The sequence below is a fragment of the Stigmatopora argus genome, chromosome 13 (assembly GCF_051989625.1).
Source record: "Stigmatopora argus isolate UIUO_Sarg chromosome 13, RoL_Sarg_1.0, whole genome shotgun sequence".
Lineage (NCBI taxonomy): Eukaryota > Metazoa > Chordata > Actinopteri > Syngnathiformes > Syngnathidae > Stigmatopora > Stigmatopora argus.
In genome coordinates this window covers 16,376,588-16,403,230 of record NC_135399.1, presented here as the reverse complement: position 1 = coordinate 16,403,230, position 26,643 = coordinate 16,376,588, and the positions used below count along the sequence as shown (strand labels likewise).

General features: G+C 42.2%; 2 protein-coding genes across 11 annotated transcripts in view; one reads left to right on the top strand and one right to left on the bottom strand.

Annotated features, from left to right (window-relative positions):
* slc39a10 (solute carrier family 39 member 10) overlaps positions 1–9,046 on the top strand; it is a 137,827-nt gene extending 128,781 nt beyond the window's left edge. For 4 of the 7 annotated variants that reach the window (XM_077617480.1, XM_077617479.1, XM_077617481.1 and 1 more), the window contains 7 exons: positions 258–433; positions 622–762; positions 842–953; positions 1,033–1,341; positions 2,058–2,138; positions 3,316–3,506; positions 8,859–9,046. In XM_077617480.1, the coding sequence (XP_077473606.1) occupies positions 258–433; positions 622–762; positions 842–953; positions 1,033–1,341; positions 2,058–2,138; positions 3,316–3,506; positions 8,859–9,011 (1,163 nt within the window). In that variant the 3' untranslated portion in view covers positions 9,012–9,046. Of the gene's footprint in view, positions 1–257; positions 434–621; positions 763–841; positions 954–1,032; positions 1,342–2,057; positions 2,139–3,315; positions 3,507–4,052; positions 5,411–5,493; positions 5,531–5,624; positions 5,933–8,858 lie in introns of those variants that run through there. The other 3 variants (XM_077617485.1, XM_077617483.1, XM_077617484.1) reach the window with 3 other exon arrangements.
* Positions 9,047–10,004: 958 nt separating this feature from the next.
* The window catches only part of dnah7 (dynein, axonemal, heavy chain 7), a 46,613-nt gene continuing 29,974 nt past the window's right edge, over positions 10,005–26,643 (bottom strand). For 3 of the 4 annotated variants that reach the window (XM_077616966.1, XM_077616968.1, XM_077616965.1), the window contains 15 exons: positions 26,069–26,404; positions 25,870–25,996; positions 24,276–24,470; positions 23,469–23,561; positions 23,215–23,391; positions 22,503–22,664; positions 22,105–22,305; positions 20,749–20,910; positions 19,777–19,962; positions 19,345–19,482; positions 15,549–15,779; positions 14,445–14,597; positions 14,200–14,377; positions 13,017–13,120; positions 11,493–11,814 (listed from right to left, as the gene is read on the bottom strand). In XM_077616966.1, coding sequence (XP_077473092.1) covers positions 11,608–11,814; positions 13,017–13,120; positions 14,200–14,377; positions 14,445–14,597; positions 15,549–15,779; positions 19,345–19,482; positions 19,777–19,962; positions 20,749–20,910; positions 22,105–22,305; positions 22,503–22,664; positions 23,215–23,391; positions 23,469–23,561; positions 24,276–24,470; positions 25,870–25,996; positions 26,069–26,404 — 2,650 coding nt within the window. In that variant the 3' untranslated portion in view covers positions 11,493–11,607. Of the gene's footprint in view, positions 10,027–11,492; positions 11,815–13,016; positions 13,121–14,199; positions 14,378–14,444; positions 14,598–15,548; positions 15,780–19,344; positions 19,483–19,776; positions 19,963–20,748; positions 20,911–22,104; positions 22,306–22,502; positions 22,665–23,214; positions 23,392–23,468; positions 23,562–24,275; positions 24,471–25,869; positions 25,997–26,068; positions 26,405–26,643 lie in introns of those variants that run through there. The other variant, XM_077616967.1, reaches the window with a different exon arrangement.

Here is a 26,643-nt window from a genome sequence, read left to right as displayed (position 1 = left end):
GATTGAGCTCGTAGGTCAATTTACTCGTTTTTCAAGTACAATTTTCCCGTATAAAATAACTCAAAACATTTTTTTCACTTAATTCTGCACTGATTAACACAAAAAAACACGGCATACTCGGCCAGCAAATTCGTCTCGTATCTCAGGGCGAAAAATTTGCTGTGTCTTCCTCGTATCCGAAATTTCTCGTATGTCGGGACACTCGTATTTCGAGGTATTACTGTAGTTGGGTTGAAACGTGTTGTTTCTCTCCACAGCGTGGACGTGGGTTTGGGGCTTTGTGTCCATCACCATCATCAGCCTGCTGTCCCTCCTGGGCGTGGTTTTGGTGCCCATCATTAACCAGGGCTGCTTCAAGTTCCTGCTGACGTTCCTGGTGGCCCTGGCCGTGGGCACGCTCAGCGGGGACGCCCTCCTTCACCTGCTGCCTCACGTGAGTCCACCAGCGCAAAGTTGAACGTCGACCGGAATCACCAATCCGGTCCAGTCGTTCTCAAACTACCCATTTTATTCGCACTGTTTGGAATTTAAAGAAATCACAAATTCTCATACAAACACTTGAAAAAAGTCAAAAAGTGGCCTTATTTTGATAGCGGCGCTCGTTATGTTTTATGCCGACAGTCTCAAGGACCGCACGACCACGGCAACCACGCCCACGGCACCGATGGAGTGTGGAAGGGTCTGACGGCGTTGACCGGCATTTACCTCCTCTTCATTTTTGAGCATTGTATTGGCATGTTTAAGCACTACAAGGACCAAAAGGTAGGAAGGAGAAAGCCGTGTCGAGTCGAAGACCCAATGATGCCTTCAGTAGATAAGATGTGTACGTGTCGCCATCCAGAAGGCGGCGAAGGATGCCGACGAGGAGGGCAAAATCGGCCGAAAGCTGTCGGATCACAAACTCAATCGGCGCTCCGAAGCCGAATGGGTGCACCTGAAGACGCTTGGTGACGGTGAGTACTGAGCCAATGGGGTCCATTCGGCAGGCGTGGCCTCGGCTCGCCGGTCAATGACCACGCCGTTCCGTTCCAGACCCCGAAAGCAGCGCCATCTCCTGCGACAACGACCACAACGAGCACAACGACACCCAACTGACGGAGCTCCAGCCGCCCGACTCCCCGGGCCACAAGACGCCCCTGAAAGCCGGCGATGCCGGACACTTGCCCGTTAAAGTGAACGGAGACAGGGCCAAGCAGCACGGTCACGGACATGGACATGGACACTCCCACGCAGCCAACTGCCACTCGGATCAGGAGATGAAAGACGCCGGAATCGCCAGCATCGCCTGGATGGTCATCATGGGCGACGGCATGCACAACTTTAGCGACGGGCTGGCCATAGGTAACACTTGTCAAATTTTAACGCCATGCTTTTGTGTCAGTCTACTCTCATATGTTTTTCAATTGGTGATTTTTTTTTATTTTTTATGAAATGACTCATTTAGGAATAAACTCTCACTCCAGAAAGGTTCACTTCAAACTTCTCAAACTAAAGGGTTGTGTGACTGTAAAAAAAATACCCTAAAGTTGTTGAAAAGTTTCATCTATAATGCACAAATGAGCTGTTAAGTGCAAGAATGGTGGCCAATTTTTTTTTATACCTTTTGGGTTATTTGCCTATTTTATTATTTTGTGTTTTCTTAACATTTTAAGGGTAAAAAAGAAGGGATTTTTAATATCTTTGCAGTTTTTTAAAGCTTGTTAAAGGTAGAGTAAGGATTTTTAAAGTTTTATTTTGCCCCAAATCCTTGTCATCTTTCTTTTTTTTTTTTATGTTCCATGACCGTTTATGAACAGCGTTTGAACAAATCGGTCAACTCTTAAAAAGTTGATGTGATGTCTCGTGGTAAAATACTGTATCTGAAAACAATTCTAAAACCTCTTTAAATTATTTTATTAGAACAAAAGATCTTCCAAAGCTTCTGCAGAAATCTGCTGTGATTATTAATAATTAATGTTGCATTGCGCGGGCTCTGACAACAGCAGTTTTCTTCCTTCCTGTCTCCGGGTGTCCAATTTGCCTCGCTGACATTTGTCGTCGCACTTTGTCGCCTCCAGGGGCAGCGTTCAGCGCAGACCTGACGGGAGGCATCAGTACGTCCGTGGCCGTTTTCTGCCACGAACTCCCTCACGAACTCGGTAAGTGCTGCACACGAACAAACAAAACAAAACAAAACACGACACGCGCTTGTCATGGGGTGGTGATCGCACGCCGTTTGGCGAATGGCCCCACAAGACACCCTGTTATTGAGCGCCACTGAAAGGTGGGGGCCGTGGCCCCTTTTCCTGTTTATCCCCTTTATGAATCAATAACTGCAATTTTTTTAAATCCCAAATTTAATTTTTTTTTTTTTTATTTGTTTTTAGTTCAAAAAGCATTTTTTAAATTCTAAAAATTGAATTGAATCGAATGCTTTTATTGTCATTTAAAGAGATTTAACGATGAAATATATAAAATCCATAAAGTATTCTATTTAGTTTTTTTAGGGCAGAAATGAAATATTACAGTCCATTTTGACTGGGAAGTTTGACAATTATCGTTCATTTCCACGTATTTAATACGTGCGCATTGCAAATAACGTTGCAATGTATCATGTTAAAACATTTATAATTGAAGTGTGTCGTTGTTGGTGTTCATCACTTGTTTTTCTTCACTTTAAAATGACTGGAATCTCATAACATTGACTTTTTTTTTTGCAAATAGACAACTTTTAGTGCGTCGTTCACGATAACGCTCTCGACAACGTCGGAGATTTAAGCCGTCCCGCAAGTTTAAAAAGCCTTGATGTTTTTCCTCGCAGCTGCCTCAAACCAGATGGCAGACAGTTTAAACACAAGTGCCATCTCAAGCGTGTTTTTCTCAATTTTGGCCTCTGTAAAAAGGGACTCGGCGAGACGGCTGTCAGGCGAAGCCGTCCCAACAAAAGCAAACTGAGGAGAGACGGCAGGCAAAAGATGAGCTTACGAGGCTGCCTCAAACGCTGGTAGAGATGTAATTAGAGGCAAGGGTTGCTTTTTAATGGCGGCGGGCGTGTTGAGGAGTTGGGGTGCCGAAGAAGAGGCGAGGAGGAGGTCGCCGCGGGCGTTTGATTGATTGCTGACAGCGGAGGGGTGATTCATTCACCGCTGTAATTAGCCAAGAAAAGAGGCCACTTGTCACAAGCGGGCAGGAAATGTAGGCCGTGTCCTTTTTCCTGTTTAGCCCCCAAAATCGGTTGCCGGGGGAGACGTGGCTTTGATTCAGGTGTGTCATTTCAGAGGAGGATTTGCCTCCAATTTTCCCACGTATGACGCGTGTGTGTTTGTGTGTTTTCAGGTGACTTTGCCGTGCTGCTGAAGGCGGGAATGTCTGTGAAACAGGCCATCGTGTACAACGTGCTGTCGGCGCTCATGGCCTACGTGGGAATGTTGATCGGCACGGCGGTGGGCCAGTACACGCACAACGTCACCAGTTGGATTTTTGCCATCACGGCCGGCATGTTCCTCTACGTGGCTCTGGTGGACATGGTAAGTCCCCCCGCAAAAAAACCATAGGAAGGATCGCAAATGATCAAAATGAATGTTTAAATGGGGTCAAAGATTTTGGAACACATTGGATTTGCGGGCCAAACTCAATGAAAAATGTGCACGGAACAGGTTAAAGTTACTCCAAATATTAGGTCTCATGTCCTAGTTTGAACGACCATGTCATAAAAATTCGTCCGCCAGGCGTTCTGGTAATATTTTATTACATTTTAATGTATTATTGTCGAATCTTGACGTTTTCCCCGCCTTATATTTTTGGGATAATATTACTCGATTATCTGACTAAAACCAGACTGTACTGTACCTTGATTTTTTTTAAATAATAGTACATTTTCTGATTTTGTTGCATATATCAAAGTCACCGACTATGAGCACATTTTATTTTTTTCCCCTGTGGATGAAGCCATTGTCCTACTACACTTTTTATGAAACAAAATGCATTTTATTCTTTTAGAAATTGCCCTGCATTTTCCTTTTGAAAAGACAAATTTCTTGTCATGTCACGCCATTGTTTTCTATTGACTCCAGTTACAGTGTGGCCCAAATCTGGATCAAGTCCCACCAGACACAATGACAAACATATCCAAAAAAAAAGCACCGTGACGAGAATTCAAACACGGGAGATTTTGTTGGCACGATAACTTTAATGCCATGCTGTTGCACATGACGCTCTAAGTAAAAGTGTACATTACGAAAGTATCTGCGGGAAGAGAACGACCATTGTAACAGCGGTGCTGGAAGAAAAGATTGTCAATAGAAACACTTGGAAGTGGGGCTAGACTGATTGTTGGACACCATTTGTTGCATTTCTGTCCTTGGGACAGACCTGTAATGGCTATATTCTCAGCATGCTTCCCCACAAAAATGCTCTCCGGCCCATCCAGCTGCTTTTTTTGGGTGATGTGTCCATGGGTGACAGCCCAAATCTTTGCCTATAGACACAGCCACAAAGCTGTCCCTCACACTTATGTAGATTGGTCGGGCAAACTCAATGTCAAATGTGCACTACACAGGTCAATGCTTGTTTTTGCTCAAATTATAGGTGCTATGCAAAACATCCAATATCATGTCCTGGTTGGCCTTCTTAGCATACTACCCTGAAAAAACTCTGGAGGATAAGCAGGGTTGTGCATGGTTACTACTTGGTTGGAAGACTGCCTTGGAATACTGGGTGCTGGAAGCTCTTGTTTGCTCATGGTTACTACTTGGTTGGAAAACTGCCTTGGAATACCGGGTGCTGGATGCTCTTATGTTTGCTCACTTAACCTCGTAAGAAGCAGTTTGATCCACAATAACACAAAGCCCTCACTCACCATTACTTAAATTTGCTTATGTATATTGGTCGGCCAAACTCGATGTCAAATGTGCACTGCACAGGTCAATGCTCGGTTATGCTCAATTTATAGGTGCTACGCAAAACATCCAATATCATATCCTAGTTGGCCTTCTGGCATACGACCCTGAAAAAACTCTGGAGTTGAGGCAGGGTTGTGCATGGTTACTACTTGGATGGGAGACTGCCTTGGAATACTGGTTGCTGGAAGCTCTTATGTTTGCTCACTTAACCTTGTGAGAAGCAGTTTAATCCACAATATACACAAGGCCCTCACTCACCTTTACTTATAAGTATTTGTGCGGCAAACTTCATGAAAAATGTCAAAGTATGCTTTTGGTAAAACTGCTATTCAAAACATCTAATATCATGTCCTGGTTGGTAAAGTCATGTCAAGTATTTTCTTTTTGTAGGTAAAACTATAGCGGCTCCGGCGGCCGGGTGGTTAGAGCGTTGGCTTCTGAGATATCAGGTCCTGTGTTCAAATCCTGGCCCGGTGTACCTTTTGTTTATTTTTTTTCGTGGCCAAAACGCATGTCAATTTTTTTTTTTTTTAACTAAAACTGAGCTAAGTGCCCAACGCATCTCTACTCTGCTCTCGACTGGTTAACTATTTTTCTCTTTTTCACCCTAAAGGTAGGACATCAGATCTGATCTTACTACCTTCCATATGGTAAGCTGACACTCTACTTGTTGAGCTAAGTGCCCAACCCAGCACCCTACTGTGCTCTGGACTGACTAACAAATTTTCTTTTTTACCTTAACAGTCACAAGTTGGAGGACTTGGGAATCAATCCGGCTACCTTTTGCATAGAACTGGCTTACTATTTATCTGTTTTACCTGAACAGTAACAACTTGAAAAACCTGCAAATCGATCCAATTAATATACATACATAACATTACGTAAATAATGTAATGTATACATTCGTTTGCACACAATCACACACCTATACATACATACAGACATGCGTGTACGTATTTGTGCGGTAAACTTCATGAAAAATGCCAAAGTTTCCTCTTGCTAAAACTATAAATGCTACTCAAAACATCTAATATCATGTCCTGGTTGGTGAAGTTATGTCAAGTCTTTTTTTTTGTAAGTAAAACTTTAGCTGTTTATTTTTTTCATGCCCAAAACCCATGTCAATTTTTTTTTTTTAACTAAAACTATTGGGGGCTCCGCCAGCAGAGTGGTTAGAGCATCAGCCTCTGACATCCAGGGTCCTGGGTTCGCATCCCAGTCACTGCCTGGAAACAAAAATCTTGGTTCCCTCCCGCCGAAGGCGGGAGGGAACCAAGTGTGTTGGTGTCCACCCCCGCCGAAGGCGGGGGTGGACACCAAGTGTGTTGTCCCCTCCCGCCGAAGGCGGGAGGGGACACCAAGTGTGTTGGTCCCCTCCCGCCGAAGGCGGGAGGGGACACCAAGAGTCCTGGTCCCCTCCCGCCGAAGGCGGGAGGGGACCAACTGTCTTAATGTCCCCTCCCGCCGAAGGCGGGAGGGGACCAATATGTTTTGCTGCCCCCTCCCACCAAAGGCGGGAGGGGGACCAATATTTTTGTTTCCAGGTAGTGACCGGGATGCGAACCCAGGACCCTGGATGTCAGAGGCTAATGCTCTAACTGCTCAGCCACCAGAGCACACAATAATTTTAGTAAAAAAAAAAAAATTGACATGTGTTTTGAGCTCAAAACAAATGTCAATTTTTTTTTTTTTACTAAAATTATTGTGTGCTCTGGTGGCTGAGCAGTTAGAGCATTAGCCTCTGACATCCAGGGTCCTGGGTTCGCATCCCGGTCACTACCTGGAAACAAAAATATTGGTCCCCCTCCCGCCTTTGGTGGGAGGGGGCAGCAAAACATATTGGTCCCCTCCCGCCTTCGGCGGGAGGGGACATTAAGACAGTTGGTCCCCTCCCGCCTTCGGCGGGAGGGGACCAGGACTCTTGGTGTCCCCTCCCGCCTTCGGCGGGAGGGGACCAACACACTTGGTGTCCCCTCCCGCCTTTGGCGGGAGGGGACAACACACTTGGTGTCCACCCCCGCCTTCGGCGGGGGTGGACACCAACACACTTGGTTCCCTCCCGCCTTCGGCGGGAGGGAACCAAGATTTTTGTTTCCAGGCAGTGACTGGGATGCGAACCCAGGACCCTGGATGTCAGAGGCTGATGCTCTAACCACTCTGCTGGCGGAGCCCCCAATAGTTTTAGTTAAAAAAAAAAAATTGACATGGGTTTTGGGCATGAAAAAAATAAACAGCTAAAGTTTTACTTACAAAAAAAAAGACTTGACATAACTTCACCAACCAGGACATGATATTAGATGTTTTGAGTAGCATTTATAGTTTTAGCAAGAGGAAACTTTGGCATTTTTCATGAAGTTTGCCGCACAAATACGTACACGCATGTCTGTATGTATGTATAGGTGTGTGATTGTGTGCAAACGAATGTATACATTACATTATTTACGTAATGTTATGTATGTATATTAATTGGATCGATTTGCAGGTTTTTCAAGTTGTTACTGTTCAGGTAAAACAGATAAATAGTAAGCCAGTTCTATGCAAAAGGTAGCCGGATTGATTCCCAAGTCCTCCAACTTGTGACTGTTAAGGTAAAAAAGAAAATTTGTTAGTCAGTCCAGAGCACAGTAGGGTGCTGGGTTGGGCACTTAGCTCAACAAGTAGAGTGTCAGCTTACCATATGGAAGGTAGTAAGATCAGATCTGATGTCCTACCTTTAGGGTGAAAAAGAGAAAAATAGTTAACCAGTCGAGAGCAGAGTAGAGATGTGTTGGGCACTTAGCTCAGTTTTAGTAAAAAAAAAAAATTGACATGCGTTTTGAGCACGAAAAAAATAAACAAAAGGTACACTGAGCCAGGATTTGAACACAGGACCTGATATCTCAGAAGCCGACGCTCTAACCACCCGGCCGCCAGAGCCGCTATAGTTTTACCTACAAAAAGAAAATACTTGACATGACTTTACCAACCAGGACATATTAGATGTTTTGAATAGCAGTTTTACCAAAAGCACACTTTGACATTTTTCATGAAGTTTGCCACACAAATACTTATAAGTAAAGGTGAGTGAGGGCTTTGTGTATATTGTGGATTAAACTGCTTCTCACGAGGTTAAGTGAGCAAACACAAGAGCTTCCAGCACCCGGTATTCCAAGGCAGTCTCCCATCCGAGTAGTAACCATGCACAACCTTGCTTATCCTCCAGAGTTTTTTCAGGGTAGTTAGCTAGAAGGCCAACATGAGATCTGATGTTTTGCATAGCACCCATAATTTGAGCAAAACCAAGCATTGACGTGTGTAGTGCACATTTGACATTGAGTTTGGCCAACCAATCTACATAAGCCAATGTAAGTAAAGGTGAGTGAGGGCTGTGTGTATATTGTGATTCAAACTGCTTCTCACAAGAGTTTCCAGCACCCAGTATTCCAAGGCAGTCTCCCATCCATGTAGTAACCATGCACAACCCTGCTTAACCTCCAGAGTTTTTTCGGCAGTCTCCCATCCAAGTAGTAATCATGCACAACCTTGCTTAACCTCCAGAGTTTTTTCAGGGTAGTATGCCAGAAGGCCAACCAGGACATGATATTGGATGTTTTGCATCACACCCATAATTTGAGCAAAACCAAGCATTTACCTGTGTAGTGCACATTTGACATTGAGTTTGGCCCTCCAAAATGTATGACCCCAAATCATAGGCCAATCAATTTGAGACAGTGGCGCAGGTTGGTGAAGCCGTCCTGCGTAGTCCTCAGAAAAGAAGTGTTAGAAGAGCAAGTGTGCACATTTTTGGTACCAAGTCCTGATTTGTTTTGTAGTTGGTGCCTTCTTCTAAAAATTAGTGAAGGCACGCTGCCTTATAGTGCAAGGATTATGGTATGGCAGATACTACAGTATGAAAAAATATTGACGTACAATACGGTGAGACGAGCATTTGGACGTGTAGCGCTTGTTCACCGGTTGTCTGGTTCTTCTTCCGTTCAGCTGCCAGAGATGCTCCACGGCGACAGCGAGGAGCACAAGCGTTGCCAGCTGGGACACTTCCTCCTGCAGAACCTGGGAATGCTGACCGGCTTCGGCATCATGCTACTCATCGCCATCTTTGAGGACCGCATCGTTTTCGACTTGGGCTTTTAACGCCGCGCTCGCAGGAAGGAAGGAAGGAAGAAAGGCAGAGCGGGGAGCTTTGTCAGTATTCTCCTTCTCAGGAGTCTCGTTTGTCGCCCGAACAGTATTTGTCATGTTTACACTGTGCCAACCCTCCCTCCACCCCCCGCCAAATTCGTCAACCGTTAAAGCATTTCCCCCGGAAAGCACAACTGAGCCACCGACTGTGTTTGGGATAAAGCATTTAGCTACTCTGACACTTGTTTTGGCAGTTCTTAAGCTGCCGAGTCGAAACCAGCATGGAAATAGTTCCTTTTGGGGACCTCACGCACCTCTATCGCCGTCTCCTTGGCGCAGGTATCCTGCTGAAGACGTCTAAATCAACACCAGCGCCACTTGCAAAGTTGACATTTTATACCAAGACTGCATTCTGTCTCATCTCTGTAACTCCAAAGTCCAATCGTTGCTATCTGGTGAAACGTTTGCATCTCCAACTTGAGATTCTCCGTGTTGTCCAGCATGTACTGTTTGTTATGTGTGTTGTTAAATCACCATGGACAGACATCTATCACATGTTCATAATTCATACTATAATCTGGCTCGCCCTAAAAACAATATGGTCTCCATTTCTTATAAATGGCAGACCTGGAAATTGGTCTAGTGAAGAATTTACCCAGTGTGAAAACAACAAACGAACGTCAATTGAGTACTTGATAAAGCATTTATACTGTTGGCAACATTATATCGTCTATGATGAGCATACTCGTAAAAAAACAACTCAATATTGGCAGGCCTTTCCAAACTATTTACACGTCGCATTGACTGACAATTTGACGCCAATTTCGCGGTCTTCATTAAACAGCAATATTAGGCCAGCCAGACCGAAACCAACCCATAACACACCTGTACTGGTGTACAAATGACTTTACTGGTAATAATAAACTACAAATGGTGCTATATGAAGAAATACTATTTTCTTACCTTCCATTGACATTCCATTGCTGGTTTTGCTGCTCATGAGCCACACATTGCTAAACTTTAGCTGCTAGAACACAGGTACGGACACTATTTAACCTGTCACAGTGTGACGTCATGCTTTTTTAAAAATCTTTTGGGGGGGGTCACTCCAGCAACTGGTGCGTCCTTTCTCACGTCGACTATAAAAAGTGCTTTGTACTACCGAGTACTACTAGAATGGACCATTAGTTAGTAGCTTTGTGCCTGAAAAGAGAGAGACAACTAAGTTTGTTTGACTCTGACGAGTCAACATGATTTTAGAGTTAAAGAAATAATCAAAGAAGCACTTTTGCTTGTCATGGTTATTGTTAGAGGAGTCAAAATAAGATGCTAACGGTGCATTTTTTTGACAATTTTGATCTCTCTTATCAAAAGGACCTTGGAATAGTGCCGCCATTCCCAAGAGATCCGTGTATTTCCGTTTTTCTTTTCTCAAATACGATTGGTCGCCGGGTCCGTTATGGTGAGTTTCTTTTTTTTTTTTAAATCTGTTCGGCTGTCTCACTTTCAATCAAGTTTTCAGTTCATGACATGATTTCCATACATTTGTGAAAATTGACGTGAAAAATGAAGGTCAACAATCAATCGTGTTTATGATGTACGTTTATCGTCTGTGCGGTTTTTCTGCCCTTAACTAAGGACAATAAAAGATTTAACATCAAGTTTTTCTGTCAAATTTTTGTGGATATATTCAAAGTTTCCGCAAAAGTTTCCAGGTGTCATACTAAGAATTGCCGTTTGAATAACAATGACTGAAGCCGGTTGCATATAAAAATTGACAGCCATTTAAAAATGAAATGAGAAATTCTGTCCACGTACTATACAATAAGAACAATGTATATTCCCTAATTTACGGACTATAAGTCACACTTTTTGTAGTTTGCGACTTATGGCGGGTTATGGCGTTTTTAGGCTCAAAAAACTTAACATGCTACATAATGATTTTACTATTAATTTAACATGTCTGTTCTTGGTTCCTGTTCAAATTTTAAAAAACTTTCCTCCAAAAATGCTACTTAAACTCCCATGCGCCCTATTTTTTATTCCCTATTTTACGGACTATAAGTCGCACTTTTTTGTAGTTTGGCTAGACCTGCGACTTATGACGGGTTATGGTGTTTTTTTTGGCTATAGTTATCAAAAAACTTAACATGCTACATCCTTATTTTACTATTAATTTAACATGTTTGTTCTTGGTTCCTGTTCAATTTTTTTAAAACTTTCCTCCAAAAATGCTATTTAAACTCCTGTGCACCCTATATTTTTACGGACTATAAGTCGCACTTTTTTGTAGTTTGGCTAGGCCTGCGACTTATGGCATTTTTTAGGCTATATTTATCAAAAAACTTAACATTCTACATCCTTATTTTACTATTAATTTAACATATGTTTGTTCTTGGTTCCTGTTCAATTTTTTTTATAAACTTTCCTCCAACTTAAACTCTAATTTGGCTAGTGCGACTTATACTCAGGTGCGAAATTGCCTTTCCTAAAATGACCTCATTTTCTGGCTTTGTCTTGTTTACTTTATTACCAAAAGAAAATGACGGCCATCCCAATATGTCCAGTCGTGGTCGCGACAAAATGAGGAAGAAAAAAAAGTGACCTTTTAGGAGCTGAGCTGGCACAAGAGAGCCACACCTCGCCGGATCCAGTGTTCGGCATCCACGTCCGAGCTGAGCGTCATGGCGATGACGTAGTTGGTGGAGTGGCCGGTGGTGGACAACGTGCCTCGTCGCTCGCTGGTCTTGTAGACGGGCGACAGGTAGCACATCCGTTCGGGGATATCCAGACGTTTGATCGGCTTCAGCCACATCTGAGTCGCACGGAGAAAAAAAAGGAAGCGATGGGGTTAACGAGCCCTAAAATGGGAATTTCCAATTGGAACTTTTACGGGTGCAAACAAGAAAAGGAGTGATAACGAGGTGTCGCTCCCTGGAGGCTCCTCCTTATGCAAATTGGATCAAGAGGGCCGCTGGCGTAAAACAACAACATAAAGAGAAAAGCCTAAAAACAATCAGAAGCTAAGTCGTCCAGATTTGCATTTCAAAGCGGCCCGTGTTGTGTTTTTGCACTCTCCGCGAATAATAAACACCTTTTTAATGATGTGCCACGCATTATTCATTAGCACTGGTGGCGACGACGAGGTGGAAAAAAAACAAGCCAAAATCCTGACGAGCGGAACCGGCTGTCACCGCCACTTTAAAACGCCCATTTATTTCCGTTCGTAAATTGACGGGGGAAAAAAACATCATTCCGTCAGGCCTTACTTGGCTTTTAATGAGTGTTCCAAAATGGCAACGATTATTTAAAATCGGATCACAAATGAAGTGAAGTTGTTGATTTTTTTTTCCTCACTCAAAAGTTTACTAAAGATTTTCAAAAGTTCTATTATTTAACCAAAGGAACATATGACCTTATTTTTGGAAAATTGACGTGCAGTTAAGGTTAAATTCAATTTAAAAGATTATTTTTCTTCACTCAAAAGATTACAAAAGATTTTCTAAAGTTCCATTATTTAACCAAAGGAACATATGACCTTACTTTTTTTATTATTTTGGGAAAATTGATGTGCAGTTAAGGTTAAATTAACTTATTCAATTTACATGATTTTTTTTTTCTTCACTCAAAAGATTACCAAAGATTTTCAAAAGTTCCATTATTTAAAAAAAAAAGATATGACCTTTCTTTTTTATTATTTTTGGAAAATTGACATGCAGTTAAGGTTAAATTAACTGAAATTCAATTCAAATGAAATTTCAAAACTATTCAAATAGACAATTTTGGTCGTTTTTTGGCGCCTATATTTGCATCCTAAAACACAACTTTAGAATGCAAACCGAAAAAATGAAAGTTTTTGAGGTGAGCGTTTATTCATGCATCTATTCAGGAAAAAAATACAAATAAAATGTAATAAATACACCTAGCCACTATTTTTTTTGACACAGACACAGGATTTTTTTTTAAAGACAAATATCCAAATGAGCAAGAAATAAGTGGTTTTGCAAACCTACTCACCACAGGCATGGTGTCATGGAGCACTTTAGGGTAGGACTCGGCCAAAAGTTTGGTCTTCCTGTCCCAGCGGGCGCCATCCAGAAAAAGACCACGGATGTACACACCTAAATAAAATAAAAAATCACACACACCTACTATTAATTGCTCTTGAACTAGTTACCAATGTCTGTTGATCCTCGTCAACTTCAAAATTGAATTCACAGGTGGGTTTGGATTCGGGTCCAATTCCTATTGAATAGACTGGCTGAAAAATATTGACCTGAATACTATACTGACAAAAGTGACTTCTTGTGAAATCAAATTGGCCTTATTCCTGTCTCTGTTCCACTTGTGAAGATCCTGATTGTCTACGTTGTGACAGGAGGGAAGACATGGAGTGTCAGCGTGATGACATTAGCGGCCTGGCCGGGGGTCCGCTCTAACATCGGGGAGTCGTCTCAAAGATTTGGACTAAAAAGTGGTGACAGCAGTGGATGTGTTGTCTTCCAGTTCTTCCCTTTTTTTTTCTTTTTTTTTATTCCAATTCCGTCAACCGGCTGTCCGTTAGAATTAGCTTCTTGTCATCGCTTTTCCTTTCAATGCTACCTCAAAGCACAAATTCCAGTGATTGAATTTAGTTCTTGTACAAAAAATGTAATGTCTCTGCCAGAATAAATGGGGAAAAAACATTTGGAATAAGGCTGAAGAAAATGCTGTTTTGGCATCAATTCTATTCAATTTGTTCACCACTTTACTCAGAGTATGAGCAGTGACATTTTTAATATGATTCTGTAATATTTGATCAGGTTCCTTTTTTCATTTTTCATCTCATCCAATTTGTTCCTTCGTGTGCTAATTGTGATATTTTTAAATTTAGAGCAGCAATTTAAAATGGATTGACATTTAAAATGACGTAAAGAAATAAAATGAGTACATCTGAATTGATTTTAAATTTTAAAAAAAGATTCATGCATTATAATGACGTGAATTGACGAAATAATTTAGTAAAACCTGGCACAGTTTCCTTTTTAAACTATATATCATTTCTACGTATAATGCATGGGTTTCCTGACTAATTCTGAATAATTAAAAAGGCCAATTGTTTTCCCCTCTCCATGTTGTCTGATTGTGTTTTTCTGCAATTGATCAAGTAAACCACGGAGAGACCTCAAAGACCCCCCCATCGACCCATCGATGGTCTCACCGTCATCTGGGGGTCGCTTGTACTTGATGTCTTCCAGGACCTCGAAATCAAAACCCAGTAGGTCAATGGGGACCGTGTGCTTCCTGGCGTAGTTCTGCTGGCTTCCAGTCAGGAAGGCTTGCGTGAAGAAGAAGCCCGACACCCAGAAGACGGCGGGGGTCCCGTTGTCAAACCACGCCTGAACATAAAGACGACGATGAGGTGCCTCGCCATTCCGGCTTTCACCAAAACGTTGTCCCGCGTACCTGCAAGAAATTCAGTCGGTCCATGAAGTCGTTGATGTAGCTCCCGAGTGGTTTGAGGCTGGGGTAGGACTTTTTCATCCACATGCCCGGGATTTTGCCCTTCAGGATGCTGCTCACCACCTCCTCCAGCTCGGACGACATCACCACCAGGCCCTAAACCACATGTGTCAAAGTGGCGCATCATTTTGTGGGGCCCGGGAAAGTCAATCATGGGTGCCGACTTTCTGTTTTAGGATCAAATTAAAATGAAGAGTATCGATGTATATTAAATTTCCTGATTTTCCCCCTTTTAAATCAATCATTGTCATTTTGTAATCCATTTTTTCTGTGTTTTAAGTTCAAAAATCATTTTGTAAAATCTAAAAATATATTTTAAAAAAGCTCAAATAAACATTGTTTTAAATCTATTAAAAAAACTGAATATTTAGGGCTTTTAATCCAGTTCTTTTAATCCATTTATTTAAAAAAATCTAAATATTCTATCTAAAATGGTCCGGCCCACATGAAATCGAGTTGACGTTAACGCGGCCCGCGAACCAACCCGAGTCTGACACCCTTGCTCTAAAACATGGTATTGATGCCACCAAAAGATTACAAAAATATTCCCCTTAATTTAAACCACATGTGTCAAAGTGGCAGCCCGGGGGCCAAATCTGGCCCGCCGCATCATTTTGTGTGGCCCGGGAAAGTAAATCATGAGTGCCGACTTTCTGTTTTAGGATCAAATTAAAATGAAGAGCATAGATGTATATTAAATTTCCTGATTTTTCCCCTTTTAAATCAATAATTGTCGTTTTCTAATCCACTTTTTCTGTGTTTAGTTCAAAAATCATTTTGTAAAATCTAAAAATATATATATAAAAAGCTCAAATAGATCTATAAAAAAACTGAATATTCAGGGCTTTTAATCCAGTTCTTTTAATCCATTTATAAAAAAAATAATCTAAATATTATATCTAAAATGGTCCGGCCCACATAAAATGGAGTTGACATTAACGCGGCCCGCGAACCAACCCGAGTCTGACACCCTTGCCCTAAAGAGAAGGAGAAGCGAGAAGAAGCTAGAAGCAAGACCTGGAGATTTGACTTGATGGATTGGTCTACCTTGATGGCTTTCTGGAGGTCGACGCAGGAGTCGCGGATGGTGCACAGCAGGTTGTTGAAGCGGCCCATCTCCTGCACCAGCACAGTGTTCATGCTCTCGTTGTAGCAGGTGGGGAAGTGCAGCATGACCAGCTCCAAGTCGTAGTCGGGCGGCAGTTTGCTCAGCACGTCGGCCGCCACTTCGTACACCATGTCGTCCGACGACTTGGCGTCGCCCCCCGACGAGCGGGACTGACGGGAAAGAGAGAAGTGGTCCGATCAGAGGGACGCCCGCGGGCTCTACGTTATTCTAAAGTCGGCCCGGGCCTCTTTTGAGTTGTCACATTTGCCATTCGCTGGCCGTCAGTTCAGATAGTTCCTTCATGTTTTCATCTCGCGTTCGTTTCATGGCGAATGTACGGTCACGGGTTTCATCTTAGTTGATGGAAAGCCCAAGGGTGGGCAAACTTTTTGACTCGATATTGGATTGGAAAATTTCAATGAGGACGGCACATGTTGGAAAAATAAGGGTGACATTTTCTAACATGTGGTGCCAGACAATTTTTAAATTATAATCAAATAAGTCATATTTGAAATTTTTGGGCTGTTTTTTTCTGCGGGAACATTAAAGACTTTTAATTTGGGGTCAATTATTCAGTGTTTTTGGCTCTCAAAGGTTCAGTGAAAAATATGTTAGGTTTATAAGTAAGCATATGCTTCATTCTACTCCTTTTTGGGCGAATTGAGTCCATCCTATTATCATTATTAAGTGTCTTGGAATTTTTAATTCTTTTGTTTTATCGCCTTACTTGGCTGATTATTTAAAAGCGTCTGTTGGGAATCGCTTGGCCAAATCCTCAATTGTGATAATTTTTCACTTTTGTCCGCGAAGACGGCGTCGGGCGGGCGGACGCACTTTGCTCAGTCACCCGGCCTGCGTATAATTGTAGAATTATCGGCTAATGATAGCCAAGCGCCAGCCGGGGCTTGACTAATAGCTCTTTAATTCCACCTGAAGTGCGGCGCCGCTATGCCGTCACGGAGACTGATGAGGATGTATTAGAATGCCAACAAATTCCACGCATTGTCAATTAACCCCATTAAATGGAGTCCCTGAATGAATAAACTTGCTCGAGTCTTTAAAGGTCAGAGGGGCACATTTCCTTCTTTTCTGTAAAACAACTACTGGGTGAGTAATATATTTCTATTGATTTACTCTAGAGGAATTGTGAAATAATGTAAGATAAAAAACAAGTGAAATGTTGTCACCACTTCAACCTATAGGGCCATAACAGCCAAGACAAACAGACTCAAGATAGTTTCATCCCAGCGGATGAGTGGTTAGCGTGTCAGCCTCACAGTTCTGAGGTCCTGGGTTCAAATCCAGATCAGTCCACCTGTGTGGAGTTTGCATGTTCTCCCGGGGCCTGCGTTGGTTTTCTCCGGGTACTCCGGTTTCCTCCCACATTCCAAAAACGTGCATGGATGGCTGATTGGACACTCTAAAATGGTTGTCTGTCTCCTCCTGCCCTGCGATTGGCTGGCCACCGATTCAGGGTGTCCACTGCCTTGTTTCCAAAGTGAGCTGGGATAGGCTCCAGCACCCCCCGCGACCCTATGAGGATAAAGCGGTTCAGAAAATGAATGAATGAATAATTTGTCTATTTGTTTGTTGTTGTATTTGTGCACTTCATAGTGAAGCTTTAAATCTCATTATACTTTTATAATGACAATAAAAATAATTCAATTCAATTTTCGGCTGTCATTGACGAGGATAGACGTCCAATTCCGGCACGGGTGCGTAAACGAAGGTTGAAAATTAACAGGAAAGAGTTTGAATTGGTAGGAAAATGTATAAAATATCAAAGAAGCCAAACTGGGGAGTATGAAAGTTTGAGCAATGTGAAATCTGTTTATATAGACGCAGATGAGGCAAGCCGGAAATCTGACAGAATAAGACATAATCTGACGGTGAAACTTTCTTTTTTTTTTTTCCTTTTTTTTCCCGGCGTCGAACGATAACGACGTGGGATCAGACGGCAGGGTCTTGGCAACGTCAAAGGCAAGACGAGCCTCTAAAGGAGAATTTGGATGTACTTTTTTTGGAGGTTCCTCAACAAACAACTGAAAAATACATTTGTACTTTCCTTTTAATTAATATTGCATCGCATATTTCAGCCGAGGGTGCGATCAAATATTGAAGTCTGGCGAGTTAACTTATAAAAAGACGGCGCGGGAGCCCCAGGGAACGTCCCCGAAGCCAAACGCCGCTTTTGCGGCATTGTGGGCTTTTTTTTTTGCACGTATCGCTTTATTGCTCGTGTTTTCGTTGGGTTCCGTGCCAATTTTGTCCTGAAATGAAAATATTCGTTCGGGAGAAGCGGCCCTTCTCCAAATGAACAGCTAGGACGCGGGCCAAGATTCGCTGGAGGCTGCGGGAAGGCGTCCAAGAGGCTCGCTGGCATCGAAATAAGGGTCTGCAATTTCCCGCTGGCAGGCCAACGGCACTCATTTACATGTTTGCAGGGTCACAGGTTTTTTTTCATCCATTATTTGCTCTAAGCGCCGTTCACTCCAAAGCTTTGGTGTAGAAGGAGTTGGTTTAAGCATGAGCCCGAGAATTAAAAATGGCTGTGCTTCAAAGCAAAATGGCCGTCTTGCCGCTCAGATTGTACGAATGCTTATCCAGATTTGGGGTTTCAAACTCAGATGAGAAAGTCTATGAAAAATTGAATTTAAAATGGTATGTATATGTGGGAGTCTCGATAATTTATTCATTTTCCAAATCGCTTATCCTCACAAGGGTCGTGGGGGTGCTGGAGCCTATCCCAGCTAACTACACCTTGATTTGGTGGCCATCCAATTTCAGGGCACAAGGAGACAAAGGACAACCAATCATAGCTAGGGTTAGACCATTTAGAGCAAGGGTGTCGGACTCGGGTTGGTTCGCGGGCCGCGTTAACGTCAACTCGATTTCATGTGGGCCAGACCATTTTAGATATAATATTTAGATATATTTTTTTATAAATGGATTAAAAGAACTGGATTAAAAGCCCTGAATATTCAGTTTTTTTATAGATCTAAAACAATGTTTATTTTAGCTTTTCAATATATTTTTAGATTTTACAAAATGATTTTTGAACAAAAACACGGAAAAAATGGATTAAAAAATTACAATGATTGATTTAAAACGGGGAAAATCAGGAAATTTAATATACATCTATACTCTTCATTTTAATTTGATTATTTTTATATATATTTTTAGATTTTACAAAATGATTTTTGAATTAAAAACAGAAAAAAATGGATTAAAAAATTACAATTATTGATTTAAAAGGGGGGAAAATCAGGAAATTTAATATACCTCGATACTCTTAATTTTAATTTGATCCTAAAACAGAAAGTCGGCACTCATGATTTACTTTCCCGGGCCACACAGAATGATGCGGCTGGCCAGATTTGGCCCCCGGGCCGCCACTTTGACACATGTGATTTAGAGTGTTCAACCAGCTAGTTTAGCATGTATGTTTTGGGCTACGTGGGAGGAAACCGGAGTACCCAGAGAAAACCCACGTAAGACTAGTGAGAACATGCAAACTCCACACAGTGAGGACCCAGCTGGGATCGAGCCCAGAACTGTGAAGCCGATGCGCTAACCACTCTACCACCGCGCCGCATCTCAATAATCCCTTTTTTGAATCATCTTTGACAAGATTCAATCAATGGATTAGCGAGTTAAAAAAATGGTAATAGTGGGGCATAGTGGACTAAAAATTCATTGTACACAGACCCCCCCCCGACCCCTTAAAAACCGTACCTGCGTCAGCAAGATACTATCAAACAGCAGTTGCGTCTCAGCCTGGTCCTTGGTGATGTCGGCGTTGGCGTTCATCCCAAAGATTTCCGGCGAGGGGTTGAGCGGCAAAGATTTGGTGTACTCGATGTAACTGTCGTACTGAAAGGAAGACAAAGGAGAGAAAAAAAAAATGACAAACAGCTGTGCAAAGGCAACAATTCCAATGGCTGACATTTGTTATAATGACTATGTTAATGTGACTTCATGAATAAAAGATGCGTGCTCCGAGGGGGCCGCGACTCTTGACGACCGAGCGCCAAATGGAACGGAACACACTCGGGCTCAACGGCAGACTTGTTTGTCTCTACTTAATGTGTGTTAGAAGAATGCCATACTACTTTTGTCAACGGACACAAGACAAAGTTTCACAATGTGGTATTTTTTCGTGCTTACATCGCCTTCGGGTGGCGCGTAGTAGAGCCCGCTGGGGTCAAACTTGTAGTCGGGGTTTTCCACAAGATTTTGGTGGTAGAAGATGGCGAGGATAGTACGCAGCGTCCGTCTGTCCCAGTCGTCCGTCACGCGGCCGCCATAGTTGCACTCGCCCGTCATGTAGCGGATGGCGTCGAAAGGCACTTCCTGGTGGAGTTTGTTGTTATTACATATTTCATGAATAGCGTTAGGTACTATAATGATCATTATACTTAAATTGAAGGGAAAAGTTGACATACATTTGATTTTTTTTTTCACTGATGGACACAAAATTAGACTGGACGATATTTGGCTTAAAATAGGAAATGTTTGTATACATCATTTCCTAAATAGTTCAGTAATATTCAATTTCAGACTTGAAAGAAATCCATGAAAAAATGTCTTTCCAAATCCTTCTCATTTTGTTATTTGGCAAATAAAAATCTTTTGGGTGATTCTGATACCTAAAACAGTGAACACTTTACTTTGCCAGCCAAACAAACAAAATAACGATCTTTTTATATGCATTTCAACGGCACCACTGATTTCAAGTTGTCTTTCTTCACCCAAATTGAAGGCGATGAGCCAAAAGATGATATTCATTATTCTTAAAAAGAAAAAGAAATCAGATCTCACCCTGAAAACCGGGTTGGACAGTTGAAAAAGCCGTAGAGTTTAGTCAAATTGTGCTTAAAAACCCAGTGGAACGGGAGAATGAAAATGTCACCATGTGGAAAAATAAAGACTATGATTGTTGCCGCGGCGATAAATGGAGATTTGAGTGCTAAGCGTGTAAAAATGTTAAAGGCTGTTTGCTAATGTCGAGTCACAATCGGATTACTACTGAGAGATGTATTAGGATCTGTGGATTATGTACTGGAAAGAGAAAACCAAACAAAAAGAGTTTGGGGGGTTAAAATGCTTTTCTTAGGACATTGTTCCTATCAGGTCTACCTGATGTTGCTCAAGGAACATCTGCAACTGCTGCACAGAGATCCTCAGGTCGGTCTCGTTGAACTCGTAAGGAATGTTCCAACCCAGCGGTCCGAATTTTCTCCTCTCTTGGGTGAGTGCGTGGAAGAAACACAAGCCGTACAGGAGTTTCTTGAACACGCCCTGGGTCGGGAGGAAACACAACGTACGCCAGTGAAAAAGACGGTGTGGTCGGGATCCACCAGAGGTGGGGATGTTTTCCCAGCTGAAGCTGACGCATAAACAGGAGGGTGGAATTGTACCACACACCCCCATGGTGCCGGGTAACAAAATAGGGTGTTGCTGTGTTAAAAAGGCACTCCGGTAGGAGTGTGCGCAGTAGGCTCCGGCGCCCCTGCGACGCTTGTGGGGATAGGCAGGGCGGAAAAGGAATGAATTAAAAGGAATCACTGATGAGGTTTTGTAGTTATGTTAAATATGTCAGCGCAAAAATGTACCCTAAAAAACGTGGCAGGGTTCTTGTTACAATTTTCAGCACTTTTTGGTATGAGTTTGAGTTTCAGTATTTTTTGGGGGGGCCGTCAGTGTAAAAAATATCTCAGGATGTCACATTAATTTCCATTGAGTGAGACCTATTAACTGTTTGAAATAAATATTGAATTGAATGCTTTTATTGTCATTATACAAGTATTATTCATGTTGACTACTTATTTATTAATTACTTATTATTTACTTTGTATTATTATTTATTGACCATTTATTTTTTTATGATTATTTATTGGTCATTTATTTTTTATGATTATTTATTGATCATTTATTTTTCATTATTATTTATTGATGATTTATTATTTATTAATCATTTATTTTTTATTATTATTTATTGATTATGTATGTTTGTTTGTTGTTGTTATTTGTGCATTCTCCGACTTATTTATGTTGTAGACTACTTATTATTTATCTATTAGCAATTGTTATTATTTATTGATTATGTATGTTTGTTTGTTGTTGTTATTTGTGCAATCTCCGACTTATTTATGTTGTAGACTACTTATTATTTATCTATTAGCAATTGTTATTATTTATTGATTATTTATTGGTCTGTTTGTTGTTATCTGTGCACTTTGTGGTGAAGCTTTGAATCTCATTAAACTCATATAATGACAATAAAAGTATTCAATTCAATAATGAGATTGAAAATATGCTTAATGGATACTACATTGTGATTGGATGTGTAACCAAAAAAATATACCAACTTGCATACATTTCTGATGGATTGTTGTAACTTTTAGACATTATTGGGGAAAAGGAATTGGTAACTGAGGTGTTTGGGGGCGAGAAGTACGTAAAAAAAAGGAATATACTAGCTCACTTACTTACCGGCTTGCTGGACGCGTCAAAAAAATTGGGGTCTGAGATGGGGTCCATTAAGAAACAGCGAACAATATTGGGCCTTAAGCCTTTGGGAGCTTCGTTGGTCATCTTGACGCCGTTCTGGAGCACGGATACCGGGAAGGTGGGCGACGGGTAGCTGGTGAGCCACAGACGGAATTCGGGATGCGTGGATTCCGGGTTCAGCTCCTGCTCAAAAGGACCCAGAAACTCATCACTTGTGTGTAAATTGCCACTTTGAACGGTTATTTTTTTCTTTTCTTTCACTGTAAACTTTAACCATCTCCATTTTTTTTCCAGTACCTTCTTATGGGAAGGCAGCCCCGTGGATAACAATAAACGCCCAAAGGACTTCCCCCGAGTTGCGTGGTGGTGTGTGTACTAACCTCGCAGACCCTTTCCAACGTGGACATCCACGACGTGGCCAAGTGGCAGTTCTGCAGGACCACCCAGGTGCCTTCGGCGATGCCGGACTCGATCATTTTCATGGCAATGGGACCCTGGCCTTGGCCCAGAGAAAGCGAGGTCAGCTTGTCCCCTGTGAAACCCTGAGGTGAACAGGCAGAAGTGGCCAAATATCAATCCCGATCTTAAGAAATTATAAAAAAAATGGACTTTGCCCTCTCGGCTTCTCTTGGGTTTTGCGTTTTGCTACACCTTACAAGGGTGTCGGACTCAGGTTGGTTCGCGGGCCGCTTTAACGTCAACTTGATTTCACGTGGGCCGGACTATTTTAGATATATTTAGTTTTTTTTTTTTTTTTAATAAATGGATTAAAAGAACTGGATTAAAAGCCCTGAATATTCAGTTTTTTATCGATCTAAAACAATGTTTATTTTAGCCTTTTTTATATATATTTTTTTAGATTTTACAAAATGATTTTTGAACTTAAAACAGAAAAAAATGATTAAAAAATTACAATGATTGATTTAAAAGGGGGAAAATCAGGAAATTTAATATACATCTATACTCTTCATTTTAATTTGATCCTAAAACAGAAAGTCGGCACTCATGATTTACTTTCCCGGGCCACACAAAATGATGCGGCGGGCCAGATTTGGCCCCCAGGCCGCCACTTTGACACATGTCCCTTAGTACCTTCTCGTGTCCAAACTTGAGCAGAGCCGCCATTGGGTCCGAGCCTGGGGACAGGATGAAGATAAGCGGGGCGCAGCAGTGGCTATCACCAAAGGCGTTTCCCAGGTTGAAGGGCGGAGCCTCGATGAAAGGGCGACCCAGACTGCTGGAAACAAACTCCTGGACCATTGGGATGACCTGGAGGGAAGAAGGAAGTCATCTCATTTCATTGTTGCGGTATGCTAGTCCATTTACTGCTAGATAGAAGCGCTAACCTTATCGGGCCGGAGACATCGGATCACCAGCATCCTCTGAAACTGGGTCAGACTCTCCTGCCATTCATTCGGGAGGGGAGTCAGGTGGGGTTCCTGGTGATTAGACGCAGGATTGCACACATATTTAGAGAAGAGAAAGTTGCGGCGAAACGGCAGTAGGGCTAGTCATCAACTACCGAGCAAGAACCAAGTCATTCATCTATAGAATAAAACGTAGCAAAGAGCTGCTGAGAAAGGCTTAGCGGGAAGTTTTGGAACCATCCCCCAGGCCGTTTGTCCACGACATGGAAAACACCTCTTTTGGGGTCTCCAGGGGGGGAGAACATGTGCTTGAACTTGACGGAACAGCTGTTCTCTCAACTGTGACCAATGTAAATTCTGCATCTGGAACAAACTGGATTTCATTAGAAGTGCAGCGGGTGTGCGCGTTGATTATAAATCCAAAAGTCGATAGAACAGCTGCTAACGCATCCAGATAGTGTGGGTGGGTGGGTGCTTCTAGCAAAATGCAAAATGAAGAGATTTCATTAGATCAACTTACAGTTTCTTTATCATTTTAAAAGCCAGAGTGAAATTTTAAAGGCAATCTATCGGGGTAATCTTTTTTTAATCTTTCCACCCTCAACTAAGTTGAATGAGTTTTCAGCGCTACTTAACGCTTTGGAGGTCGTGTTGGAGCATTTCGAGAGTTCTAGAAAACGCAAAGATTGTGTTCTGTGGCAGTTTAAGCAGTGAACCAACCAAAAGAAAGCGGAGAAGCTCTTTTTTTCTAGTCAGCCTCACGAGGAAAGGAACTTTGCTTCTCACCGGACTGTCGTAGACCTCTTTCCAGCTGTTCCTGTTTTGAGCCATGTCCCTCCGCAAGCCTTTAAATTGCTCCACGGCGTCCAGGCGGCAAAGCTCATCCCACGACTTCTTGGGGAGCCACGTGCAAGGGTTGGAGTACGGGTTGTCGAGCCCGACGCCCCCCGTCAATAGGAAGTGCCAGTCGTCTTCATTCACCTAAGACATTTGGTCATGTCATTTATGAATAAATGTATGGTGCGCTTGAACCTATCCGGGAGAACGACACTCCATAATCCATCCAACCATTTAGGTTAAGGTGGATGAGGTCTTACACGGAATGTCAGCTGGATAAACCAACTTGCTTTTTTGAGTCTAGAACAGCTTTTCAGATCAAATCAAGACAAAGTATTGGAATTCAGATCATAAGCAGCAAGTTGGAGAAACTGGAAGAGCCAATGAGAGGAACATTGTTCAAAATGTTGACGTGTTTTGAATCAAAACATTAAAAATCAAGACAACCTGTCAAAGTTTGTTCATCCTGAAAGTTCATGCCATAGTCCAATACAGTGGTACCTCTACATACGAGCACCTCTACATACGAGCACCTCGAGATACAAGGAAAATTTCGAGCTAATAATTACCTCTTGATACGAGAAAAAATTTGAGATGCGAGAAAGCCAGGTGGCCAAGACATGAGAAGCCGTTTATCATTGTAGCGCACTTTTTGCCGCATCTCTTTCGTGTATAACAGATATCTACGAGTACTGAATGGTTTCTTAGCACGTGATTCGCCAACACATGGACCAGAAAACGCACAACGCGCATGCGCGGGCAAAAAGCGGGCTTTCTTGGTAATAATGTATACTCGTGCACACAACACCGATAGCCAATGGCACCCTTTCTCGGAATAAAACTTCATTACCCACAATCAATACGTGGGCAGGCTGAGCTGTTGCAATTTTTCAGTGTTTTTTTTCTCGTTGTCAAGTGGTCGTACGTTATCCTATTGTGAGGACATTTGTGTACATCATTTTTGGAATATTTTGAAGGGAATACAACAGCAAACAGCCCATCGATAGCGAACGTGAGGCTGGAGGCGTGGCAAACAACTAACCCGGCCAGAACGAAGGTAAAAAAAATATATTAAAAAAAATAGAATTCAGTTTTGTGTAAAGTTACATTAAAGATATGTTTGAGTGTGTTTGTATATATTAATCAAAGTAAATTTAAATTTGTTCGTTCGGTTACGAGTGCGTTGCCGTGGAAAGTCCACCCTCCCCCCATGTCCCTCTCTGTACCCTCCGCGAAATCCGTCTAATTTTAGTTCTATTAAACACATTTTATTACAATTAAACCACCAGTTGTGTTACTTTGTTAATAGATGGCGAATTAGAAGAAATAAAACATTTTCTCCAATCAAATATCCTGTTTTTGGTGTTTTTTCAGAGGGTTGGAACGAATTAATTTGTTTTTATTTCATTTCAATGGGAAACGTTCGTTCGAGTTACGATAAAAATCGACATACGAGCTCAGTCCCGGAACGAGTTAAGCTGGTATGTAGAGGTACCACTGTACCCTGAACTTTATGATTGTGATTTTTTTATTTTAAATTTACCTTTTTCTTGTGCATCAGCAAACTAACGCAGAGGCAGAAGGAGAAGAGCAACTTGTCTTTCTCAAAGAGGGAGCGGCAGACGTTGACGTAAAGAGAGTACGTGAAGTGGTTCCTCAAAATCTTCAACCTGGAAACCACGGAACGCCACCAGGATACTAAATGTTAGGAGGCGGGCTTTTCTTCGCAGGCGCTCGCTCACCTGGCGTCCAGATCGTCGCTCTTGTCCGAGTTGTCGATGGAGCTGATAAAGAGGTTAATGAACCAGGTGAGGGAGTACTGGTACATGGGCTCGATGTTGGCCAGGTCGGCGATGGCGAAGAAGAGAATGGCCGAGTGAATGGCGATGGGTTTGTAGCCCAGGCGGGTCTCGTCGATCTTGACTTCCGTCACCTCGGCCACCGCCTGCTTCTCGGTGATTTCGTTGGCCAGCACTTTGGACTGCGAGAGGATGGTCACGGCGGTTTCGTCCTCCAAGATGTTGCCCTCGGATGACGACAGAACCTGGAGGATTTTGTCCTCAATTTCTTTCAGTTGTCTGGTAAAAAAATAAATAAAACGGAATTAATTTTAAGGGTTTGACAATATGTAAGCACAAAACCCTTCCAGAAAAGCTATGATATCCGGAAATTATTCTCTGATGTGTGAACGCAATTAAAATAAAAAAATGGCAACTTCTCGTTTAATGAGTGGTTTCTGTTGGAATAATTGTGACAAGTTGGAAATGTCAAAATGAGAGAGATAGAGGCACAATGTCTGCAGTTGTGTGACTTAAGA